Genomic DNA, 12,473 nt, shown 5'->3' with positions numbered 1-12,473 from the left:
TAAGCTCCGCGCTAGCACGCATAATCATAATGCGCATGCGTGAAAACGCCGCATATATTCCCTCTTTTCCTCTCCCATTGCTATTGCGTATATTCATCCTGTCATTGAAAAAAGTCAGTCTGAGCAAGATGGCCGGCCGGACAAGTTCGGCCTTTTATTATTGCATCCTTGCGTTTTATTTGTTCTTTCTCACCGGTTCTAATAATGGCGAAAGATTCGGTGATAAACCAAAGACTTTGCACATCGTCGAAGATACAGGATCTTTGCAATACAAGAAGACTATTATTATCAATAAAGACAGCAACAACCATGACGATAATGGAGAAACGTCATATGAACGAACCCGCAGAAATGTCGAATCACGGATTCTAAACAATAAGCCAAATATTACCGTCAAGGTACGTCATTCCTTTTTCATCTTTTTCCCCCGTTTGTTCTCTAACGAATGAAAAAATTCGATCTTTCGTTACGGAGATATCGCTTTATTGCTTTCATCTCTCTCTCTCTCTCTCTCTCTCTCTCTCTCTCTCTCTCTCTCTCTCTCTCTCTCTCTCTCTCTCTCTCTCTCTCTCTTTCTCTCTTTCTTTCTTTCCTTCCTCTCTTTTTCTCTCTCTCATTCCTTGCGTTCTTTCTTCCTTCTTGATTATCTTCCTCTTTATTTAATTTTACAACTAAATAAGTCGGCAATACGGCCCACGTTTTCTTATGCCCTTTCGCCTCTCTGCCGTATTTATGATTAATCTCCCTCGTTTGCGACAATTCTCCGCCGTTATTTGCCACTTCCTGTGTTACAAGATAGCTATAACGTATAGCGGTTGGCTTCTGTATCGTGCAGTAGAAGATAATTGACGTGTTATGCACCTTCCAGAATAAATTTAATCAATCGGGTTGAAATAAGATAGCGTTATGTTAGTTTTGTTATTGAAACGCAGAGGTCAATAACCGTTTAGTTAATGCATTTATAAAGCCTTTATGATCCATTTTCATAAACGTTCATTGTTTGTAAATAGAAGTAGACTATCTTCGATTTCGTTATATCCGATTGCCATCGACTTTATTTTTTCATCTAAAAACATTTTCCATGAATTGTTACGATTGATAACATTCTATTTTAATTGCATTATGATAATTACGCTCTTTGTTTTCTAGTCACAGTATATTCTTGGAAAAATAGGGAAATAAAAGAATTTCGTAACGCAATATGTGCTGTATCACATTCAATTTTTTTTTGTTCTTCGCCTATAATAGAAATATATTTGCAGCTATAAAATATTTCATTTCTTTATAATTGCAAAGTTTTAATAAAATTAAAAAATATATAACTCTTGCCTATGTTGTGTGCTTGGTTAAAATCGTTTTGGCATAGTTTGGCATAGCCTATTATCTTCTTCAAAATATTTTTTTGACTTGTCATAACAATGCCTTGTTATATCATGTAACAATTATATGAATATCCATATAGCATTGTTATATTATGAGACTGCCTTGGCAGATACAGATAAACATCCAAAAGTATCCTATTTCATTTATTTGCGATAATAAATGAAATATCAGTTATTACGATGTTATATAAGCATTTTATAACTACAATGAATGCTCAAATTTTTTGAATTTTCTTGGTGATAAATATGTTTTCATAATAAATAATTTGATTATCTTATTAAGAAATACTTATTATTAAATAAACGTATTATCTTTGTATTCCCCACTTATATAAGACCATTATGTAAAGTATCCAAATTTTATACCCTTTCACTTTTACTTTGAAGGTTTTTTCCTTCTTCTTTTCTCTCTCTCTCTTTCTATATATATATATATATATATATATATATATATATATTATAAATCATGAAATGATTCATCCTTTTTAATCAAAAGACCTTTGCACATTGTACCAAGATCGAAACTTATACGAAAATATTTTCTTTTATTCAATTCATTCATACAATTTATTTACAATATACATCTGTAAAAAAAGTTGGATGAAACATTTTCTGTTATTTCTTTTTTAAATAAATTTTATTAGTAAAGATAAATTATCTGAAAGCGATAACAAAAATGTTGGATTAATCGATAAAGATATTGTAAATATGATAAAGAAAGTATATAAGATAATATCAAAGTGTTTATTTATATATTTACAGGTGAACGCTTTAAACGATTCTCATCAGCAATTGATGGTGCATTGGGTTGGAGAAGGATCAAATGTGATAATATGTCTAGCGAAAGATAGTACTCCTATAGCACGCATGCAAGAAAGCGATGAAGTAGTTCAAAGTAATCCTAGTGCTGTATATATAAGCTATGATTATGGAGATACGTTTGAGAATAAGACTGAATACTTCAAAGTTTCTTATGAATACAATGCACGATATGCTACTTTAGATAAATTTACTAATCATCCAAAGAACTATCAATATGTAGGTTTCCTTATTTCTAAATTATTGATTTATCTTAGGGATATTAAACTATAATAAATACTAAATATAAGATATATTTTTATAATTTATAGTGTATCTTTGTGGACAGCACAAACAGTTTAATATTCATTACAAGGAATAATGGCAAAACTATTAGAAGAGTACCCGTTCCATTTCACCCAAGTGAAATTTCATATTGCGAATCAGATCCACGTGTTGTATTAATATTGGATAAAGTTGATCCTTTGAGACAGGTAATGAGTTTTAATCTAATATAAAAATTACGTTTTAACAATTTTCTGAGTTTCTTCAAATTTCAATATTATTATTACTATTATTTTTTATTTTTATTTATTTATTTATTTGTTTTTCTTTTTTTTGCCCCTTCTTTTTTCTTTTTTTTTCTTTTTTTTTCTTTTTTTTTCTTTTTTTTTAGTTATGGTTGTCAAAAGACTATGGATTTAAATGGATATCTATACAACAATATGTAAAAGCATTTTTCTGGTCGTCGCAATGCACTATATTAGTGGAACGTACAGAACCATCGGGATCTAATACCGTTTTACGAGCAAGATACGAAGATGTAGTACTTCATGGAAGAATGGAAATACATGATTTGTTAGTACATGACTTTCAACATAGATTATCTCTTTTGCCAATTCTTCAAAAGGAAAATCCAACTCTGACAGAAGCAAATCATTATCCAGGAGAATCTAATATCGTAATCAGAAATGTTGAAGATTTTCAAATCAGGGGAGATTATATGTTTGCAACATCAAAATCTTCTAAGGTTAAGATAAAGTTCTATTAATAAACAAAGTTTATTTCATTCATGCGAGTTATATAACTTAATTATTTTCTCATTTTTAACAGAATGGTTCTTCGGAAAATTTAGATTTATATGTCTCTTATAAAAATCAAGGATTTGTATTAGCTCAGTTTAATACTGAATTGGATCGTAAAAATTATCATATTGCAGATGTAGCGAACAATAGAATCTTTGTTGCAGTTGCTCATAGTGATACCATGGTAAATCTTTATATATCAGAAATAATTGATCATGAAAAAGCTATATTTTCATTATCATTGGAAGGAATTCTTACATTCTTTCCTAATAGTACATGGAAAGATAGTTGGCTGAAGTAAGTAATAAGAATCTCACACATAGATAAAATAAGCTTATTGTAGAAGTCTTAATGGTATTTTATTATTTTCTAATATATTGTTTCAACAGTGATGTTGCAGATGAAGCATTTACAGACTTGTATAGAGTAGAAGGACTGCGTGGCATCTACATAGCTTCAAAAGTTAAAGGAAGTCCGAAATTAGGTTCAATTGGACCGGAACATTTAGCATCATTGATTACATTCGATCACGGAACAACTTGGAATAATATCAAGCCACCTGTAGCAAATCATGAAGGATTTTATGTTCATTGTCCACAAAAAGATTGTTCTTTGCATCTGAGTCAAAGATTTAGTCAATTATATCCTGTTACAAGATCAGTAACGATCATGAGCTCAAAATCTGCGCCTGGTATTATTATGGCCACAGGCGTGATAGGTTCAAGTTTGAAAGGACATCTTGCACTTTACGTATCGAGAGATGCTGGTCTTACATGGAAACAAGTTTTGAAAGATTATTATTTCTTCAATATGGGAGATCACGGTGGACTGTTAGTCGCAGTAAAATATTTCAAATCGCGAGGAGAAACGAGAGATCTTTCATATTCTATAGACGAGGGAGAAACTTGGCAAACGTATGAGTTTCATGAAAAAATGCTACGTGTATACGGACTTATGACTGAGCCAGGTGAAAATACTACAGTGTTCACGATGTTCGGTTCGGACAGTGGACAACATCAATGGTTAATAATTAAAGTTGATTTGAAAAACGTATTTGAAAGAAATTGTAGAGAAGATGACTTTAAATTTTGGTCACCGGCAAGTTTGGATCAGCCAGTTGTATCGTGTGTCTTAGGAAAAATGGAAACTTATCAAAGACGAGCAGCGCGAGCTAATTGTTACACAGGTGTAAACTATGATCGACCTATCAAATTAGAGATTTGTCCATGCGATGCTAATGATTATCAATGTGATTTTGGATTTCTGAAAGTAGGACCTCCATATCATTGTATACGTAATAAGCTTTTAACTAATGTCGATCCATACGCAGTTCCCAGTACATGTAAGCCTGGAAAATTTTATAAACGTACAAAAGGATATATTAAAATACCAGATGACGAATGTATCGATGGTCTCGCAAGAAACTTCGAACCAGACGAAATACCTTGCCCGATGAAAGAATCGTTGGAATTTTTGTTGGTCGCTCAACGAGAACATATATCGCGAATAAATTTGGTCGAAGAGAAATTAGAAACATTACCCGTCCATGGTTTGAAAAATGTTATTGCCATAGAATTTGATCTTAAAAATAACTGTTTATATTGGGCAGATATTGTTAACGATACTATTGGTAGACAATGCCTTAACGATGGTTTAAGTTCCCCAGAAATTTTAGTAGAAACTGATTTAAATTCTATCGAAGGAATGGCATTTGATTGGGTCTCCAATGTACTCTATTTCGTGGATGGTGTCAAGATGAGAATTCAAATAATTAGGACGGATATTTCGACAATGGGGAGAATGCGAAGGACAATTTTAGGTCCTAATAATTTACAAAAACCGAGAGGCATAGCCGTCCACCCAATGATGGGATACATGTTTTGGACCGATTGGGCTCCTGGTAATGCATCCGTTTCCAGAGCTAATCTCGATGGTACAAATATCAAGCGTTTGTTTGTTAAACCAACTGTTGAATGGCCAAATGGAATCACAATTGATCATATAGCAGAGAGAATTTATTGGGTTGACGCCAGAGAAGATTATATTGGCTTCTCAGATTTTGATGGAAAAGGATTTAAGAAAATCATAGAGAACGATGATCGTGTATCGCATCCATTTGCAGTTGCTGTCTTTAAAGACAACATGTATTGGGACGATTGGAAGCAATCGATGATATTTGTGGCTGATAAAGATCACGGAGTTGGTATATCGACAGTAATTGGTCAGATGACAGGACTGATGGATTTAAAAGTATTTGCTCATAGCGTACAAACTGGAACAAACAAATGTGCAAATAGTACCTGTCCCTATATTTGCTTAGGTGCTCCTTACAATAGTTTTGTCTGCTTATGTCCGGATGGAATGGTAATGATCGATGGTAAATGTATGTGTCCTGGCGGTATTAAGCCATTTGCTAATTCAACATGTCCACGGGTGGCAACTACGTGCTCTGCTAATCAATTCCCTTGTCACAATGGGATCTGTATACCTAAATTCTGGAAATGTGACGGTGACAACGATTGTGGGGATAATTCGGATGAAATTCAATGTAACAATAATAAGGCTACATGTAGTGCATCTAATTTCGAATGTGACGATAATAAGTGCATTCCAAAATATTGGATATGTGATCTTGATCAAGATTGCAAGGATGGCAAAGATGAAATGAATTGTAAATACCCGAATTGTTCAGAAACACAGTTCAAGTGTGATAACAGCCGTTGTATATCTTATAGATGGTGGTGCGATGGTGAGAATGACTGTAGAGATGGTTCAGATGAGAAAAATTGTACTAAAAATATACAGCCAAGTTCTTGCAAATCTGATGAAATTTTATGCCAAAAGGATCGTACTTGCATACCAAAAACATGGAAATGCGATGGTGAAAAAGATTGCGAAGATGGTATGGACGAGGAAAATTGTAGTACAATGGAATGTGAATCTTGGCAATTTATGTGTCATGCATCGCAATTACATAGATGTATTTACAAATCTTGGGTATGCGACGGAGATAAAGATTGTCCCGATGGATCGGACGAATTAAATTGTACTAGAACGACAATTGCGCCTCCAGTACCATCTCCAATATCGCCTACAAGTTCTTGCATAGATTGGATGTTTACATGTAATAATAAAAAATGTGTACCTTATTGGTGGAAATGTGATAGCGTTGATGATTGCGGCGATGATTCCGATGAAATGGGTTGCGGGGACATTGATCCAACATCCGAAGTACCAGAAACAACAGAACAAGTTCGTATATGCAGACCTTATCAATTCCAATGTCTCAATGGCGACTGTATAGAGAATGCATGGGTCTGTGATGGATCCAATGATTGTCTTTCGGGTGAGGATGAATTGAATTGCAATGTCGTATATTGCGGAGAAGATCAATTCATGTGCCGAAGGGATGGGTCTTGTATTCCTCTATCAAACATATGTAATGACGTAGAAGAATGTCCCGATGGCAGCGACGAATTAGGTTGTCATCCTAATCAACATCCAAGTCCAGCTGCAACACCATCTTGTTACGTCGGTCTGTTCCCTTGCGACGAAACACGTTGTTTCCCTCTTACGTCTTATTGCGACGATAAGCCTGATTGCTTAGATGGATTCGATGAGTTACATTGCGATAAGAATAATTCTCGCGTTTACCAAGTACTTGTCATGGGTGTCGATGAACGTTTGATAAATGCTACTAGTCTTTTCCTTTTCTGGATGCCAATACCAAACAATGTGACTTTAGAGTTCTTACCATCTATCGCACGGATAGAATCTGATGCAAAGTGGACCAACGCTTCTACCTGGATCGAAGATACGGAATATTTGTTCAGTGGTCTTCAACCTTATACGCGTTATAATCTAACGGTTTATGTCAAATTAAAAGGACAAAGTACTGTCTTTCCACCGGCTAAGTACTTGCGAGTTATGACAGGAGAGGGCATACCGTCGGAACCATGGAATGTAACGATTACTCAAAAGAACGGCACAAGAGTTGAAGTTTCATGGCGCTCGCCTTTGCATCCAAATGGACCTATCACCGGATATGACGGGTTCATTTCTCCTCCTACACCACCTTTGCGATTTTCATGGCAAAAGACGTCTGGAGTTATAGATACCGTATTCGAGGCTCATCAAAATTATTCATTTTGGGTCATTGCAAAGAATAGGGAACACGAATCAAATGCTTCCCAAGTTGTTGTATTGACCTTTGATGGTGCAGCGAATATTGATGATATAGAAGGTTTGCGCGTAACCGAAACGACGAATCATTCGGTGTCTTTAACTTGGAACAAAATAAAGGACGTGGATGGATACCATGTTACCCCGAAAGCACCTTCATTGCATCCTGCTTTGAAGACATTGATTACAATGGAAAATGTAATCGAAGTTACAAATTTGGCTCCTGGAAATAATTATACATTTGAAGTTGCTGCGACAAAAAAGAATTACGTAGGCAAAGCAAATACTGTAGTTGCTGCCACAAAGGGTACGCCATTGCCGTCGATAGTAAAACTTGACGCACAACTGGTTAAGCCACACGGAACAACGGTTAAACTCACCTGGGATCCACCAAAAAGCCTTCGAAAGATTAAATGGCAATATGCAATTTATTATGGTCTGAATATGCAAGAATTCTTTAAAGGTATAAATTATTAAATATTAAAATTATTTACAAATGCAACATTTCTGCACTTTCGAATGAATAATTTTATGTTTATTTTCGGTCCTGTTCTTTTTTTTCTTTTTTTAGAGTACAGATATCTTACTACGAATTTGACTGCTACAATTAAAGATTTACAAGCTTGCGAGTCATACATCTTTGGAGTTGGCGTCAATGGGGATTACGGAGCTGGTCCCTTGAGTCAGCCAGTTGCTGTTACAACTCATTTTAACGTACGAGCACCACCGAAAAGGGTAAAGGTATCAAATAAAAGCGATAGCATCATCATATCTTGGAGCGCAAGCTGTCCTACGATTGATGAACCGATCAGTTACACGGTAAGTTATCTAGTTACTTTATAAATTGAATAATCGTGTTTTTCGTCTGGGGAGGAAAGAAAGAAAGAACATTTTCTTTTTTCTTCGTAGATCACACTGACAGAATTGACGCTTAATAAAACGAAAATTGTAACGCTATTGCCAACAAGCGAATCAATTATGAAACACACGTTTAATAAGATAAGATATGGTGGAATATATCGTGTCGTAATTGCAACGGACGTTAAAAACGCTATACCTAGTCAACCGGTAATTTATCATGCACCTCCAATTTTACCACCTCATCAATTAAAAGTATTATACAAAGAAGGAAATTATCTTGTGTATTGGCACCATCAACCTGATAACATGGCAATAATTACAAATTATCATTACGAAATATTGGTAGCGGAGGGTTCACGTATATTAAATGAATCCAATACACAGATCTTTAAAGCTGATCAACCACCGTATATATATAAAAATGCAAAATCAGATATAATATATACCTTCGCAGTTAGATTGGTTACCGAAGAAGGATATCGAAGTATATTGAGCGAAACTCGAAGTATAGAGAGTCCAACGGGTAATCTTTATTGATATGATGCATTATAAATTACACTTTCTTCCTTTCATTTTTCTAACGATAATATGTTTCAAACATATAGTATGGCCAGTGACTATGAATACGTCGAACATCTTGTCTTTCGCTATACCAATTTGTTTGCTCGTCGTAGCTCTGGGCTCAGCGTTAGCATACTTTGTTGTACGGCACAGAAGATTGTCTAACAGCTTCACACAATTTGCTAATAGTCATTACGACACGAGACGAGGTCAAGCAACATTCCCTGGTACCACGGATGGCTTAGGTGAGTAATAATACTACCATCAAATCGAATTTATTCACTTTACTAATTTGAGATTTACTTTATCGTATAAAGTATTTACAAATTATATGATATTCTTTTTCTCAGCAGAAGAGGAAGATAGCCCTGTGATTAGAGGTTTCTCAGACGATGAGCCATTGGTAATAGCATAAACACGTAATATTTACCAATATTATATATGTATATATATATATATATATATATATATATATATATATATATACATATATATGACATACAATGATATATAACAAAACGTTAGGAGAATGTGCCAAAATATTATTAATCTAATAAAATGTTGAGTCTAGGTGAAACTACAATGAAAGTCAGGAGCTTCTATAAAAGCTATGCAAGTGGTTTGAAATTGATAATTTTACTAAATTGAGATGTGTACTAAATGTTAAATTAGTCGATTCGAAGTATATAAAAAGATACTTTGTAATACAATTGTTACAATATCATATAAAAATAGAATACTTATATGCATTTTAAAATATCAGAAATTAGTACAGCGTGAGACATTTAGCCATTGGATCCTATATTAAAATTTATATATTTAAAATAAAAGAGAGAGAGAGAGAGAGAGAGAGAGAGAGAGAGAGAGAGAAAAACAGAAATTTAAGCTATAGCAGAAGAATTAAATATCTTGTGGAGTATTGATCGTGAAAATTATTTGTACATAGTAAATATTTTTTATTAAATGTGCAGATTAAACAATTTTTTAATCTGCCATACATAATGCTGTTATACATGTTACTATATATAAATATAAACATATATACATGTGTGACTGAGTACGTATATACGTATATATGTATATACTTATGTATGCACTTTAACAACATAGTATTATTTAATACGATTTCGTCTTTTTTATTTTCTATGTACGTATACTTTTTATCTAAAAAATCAAATTTTCCCTTTATGCAATATATAAGATTTCATAAGAATGTTAAATATATTTCTACAAGTTATAAAATTTAACATTGTCAGTTTCAGTAAATTGCATATCCATCAAATTTTTTTCTTTCAATACAGCGTTATTAAAGTTCTTATAATCCGTGTGTTAAACAAGAATAATCAGAATTATTGTATGTATTTTCATTGAGAAACGTGCAAGCAATTACAAGCAGATCTATGGAATAGATGAAATAATAAAACTATTTTATAACTATTTCTAAAGTTTTATATGTTTAATTTTAATCGATTTGATTTCTGAAAACATCTACCAGATGAAACTTATTTTAATTTCATATTTTAATACTGTTGACAGCATATAGAGGCTTCTAAACGGTTGTAAATAATTATAAATTATCCAAACACATTTAGCGAATTATTAATAATCAATATTTATGACAAAATTACTTTTTCCAATTAAATAAATATAAACAGAAAATTACTATAGAGGTAGATTTTATTTATAAAATATTCTCTTCTGCATTTCATTTTTCGTTATTTTCTTTATGCATATGATATGAAAGACAGTTTGTGTTTATGAGTCGATATGATGATACTTTTACAATTACAAAATTGTTTATTACATTATAAGATTATATGAACATAAATGGAAAAAGACAGGTAATATGCACGATTTATCTTTAAGGTTATTATTTTTAAGGTACAATTTGTATTTTTATAGTACATAATTTAATTTTATTTTTTTCAGTAAAATGTAAAATGTTAAAATTATACATATATATGATCGTGCGTTAAAAAAATGATATTGAAGCAGTATTGTCGAAGTATTGAAAGTTCTTCGCGTATAACGCATTGTAATTATCGTTGTAGACACTTTTTCTTTTCAATTCATTTTAATAGTATTTGTTATTTAATAGTTTCCATTACTTTTTTATTTTTTCTTTTTTTCTGACTTTTTTCCTTTTAAATTATTTCTCTGTAAGAATTGAAAGATAAAAGGTCGTTACCATCAAAAGCACATTTATTATACGAAGAACTACAATAATTAAGTAAATAAGATTTTAGATTGTAATTAGCAATAATATATTTAAGAATCATAGATGCTACTTTCTTTTTTAATTATCCGTATTACTTTATATTATTATTATTATTAATATTCCCACTATGTTTGTAGTTATACATAAAAAAGAAATAATACTATACACGATCTTTCCATCGATTCTAAGGAAAACACAACTAGACTTTGCATTTTACGTATTTCTATATCTATCAAGACGACGATATATGATAGTATAATAAAAAATATATATATATATATATATATATATATATATATATATATTTGCGTGTAAATAAATAAGATTAAGGCACAAAATAATTTTACTGTGTTCTTTTATTACTGCAATTCTTATTATGTATTATTTGAATTCTACAGTTCGATGGCTAATCAAATTATGAGAGAGAGAGAGAGGTAAGGTTTAATGTATCATTAAAATAACAAGCAAGCCTTATTTCAATATTACACATTTCGTGATAAGATTATTTTATTGATTGATTATCGTTATTTAGATTTGATGATATTTAGTTGATATTAAAATACGTGTTATCAAAAATTCTTATTTATTGTATCTCTTGTAATAACGAAAATAAAAAAAATATATAACGACACATATCATTTTATTAACATATAAGATATTCAGATTTATATAAATTTAACCACATACAAATGTCATTTAATATCGATCAATACAAACAAAATTTATAAATTGGACTAGAAATGAGCTGTGAACGAAATGTGTACGTTATATGCTTATCTTACTGTATAACTAACATTTTTATTGAAGGTTTAAAATTAAATCTATAATAAAGATCTCACAATTACTACACAACTTACAAAAGAAAATGCAATTCCTGTTATAGCACCGTACTTGTATATTTAAATAATTATAAACATTTGAAATCCTAGTAACAATCCTGCTGATAGTATTTAGAGTTACTTGGAGATCTTTGCAATTATAATTACATATATATTAATATCTTTATACATAAACGGCATTTGTACTTGGTGTATAAAATTTGTAGATATAAAAATGCAGGAAAATGCAAATAACTTTACGAGTGACACAAATTTATAAATAAATTTCAAGTTACTATATATCATTATTATATAAAAAGTTTAATATTCATAATCTAAATACAAATTCGTCACATACAAATTATTTTTCTCAGGTTAGTTGTATTTTTAGTCATTTGCATATACTTTGCATATTGAATATTCAATTTGTAATTTACAAGTACGGGTTTGATATTATTTTACATGACATATATATATATATATATATATATATATATATATATATATATATATATCACATAAAAACGTGCTGCATATTTTGCAATTATAGTATTCATTTAATTTTTCC

At 31.6% G+C, this 12,473-nt stretch overlaps 1 protein-coding gene across 4 annotated transcripts; it reads left to right on the top strand.

The window, feature by feature from the left end:
- Positions 1 to 97: 97 nt before the first annotated feature.
- On the top strand, positions 98 to 11,169 carry LOC118450208 (sortilin-related receptor). 4 transcript variants are annotated; one of them, XM_035885767.2, is made up of 11 exons: positions 98 to 398; positions 2,145 to 2,420; positions 2,513 to 2,674; positions 2,857 to 3,210; positions 3,294 to 3,562; positions 3,655 to 7,910; positions 8,019 to 8,266; positions 8,357 to 8,831; positions 8,914 to 9,114; positions 9,223 to 9,312; positions 9,357 to 11,169. In XM_035885767.2, exons 1-10 carry the CDS (start codon positions 129 to 131, stop codon positions 9,282 to 9,284), a joined length of 6,573 nt encoding a protein of 2,190 aa, XP_035741660.1. In that variant the 5' UTR covers positions 98 to 128; the 3' UTR covers positions 9,285 to 9,312; positions 9,357 to 11,169. The 4 variants fall into 4 exon arrangements, with proteins under 4 accessions (XP_035741660.1, XP_035741657.1, XP_035741659.1 ...); XM_035885764.2 differs by having other exon boundaries at positions 9,220 to 9,312; XM_035885766.2 differs by having other exon boundaries at positions 9,223 to 11,169.
- The last annotated feature ends 1,304 nt before the right edge of the window (positions 11,170 to 12,473 follow it).

The sequence above is a fragment of the Vespa mandarinia genome, chromosome 3, assembly GCF_050613455.1.
Source record: "Vespa mandarinia isolate Hongniang chromosome 3, ASM5061345v1, whole genome shotgun sequence".
NCBI lineage: Eukaryota > Metazoa > Arthropoda > Insecta > Hymenoptera > Vespidae > Vespa > Vespa mandarinia.
Note: the sequence above shows the minus strand (reverse complement) of the source record. Positions and strands in the feature narration are given on the sequence as shown.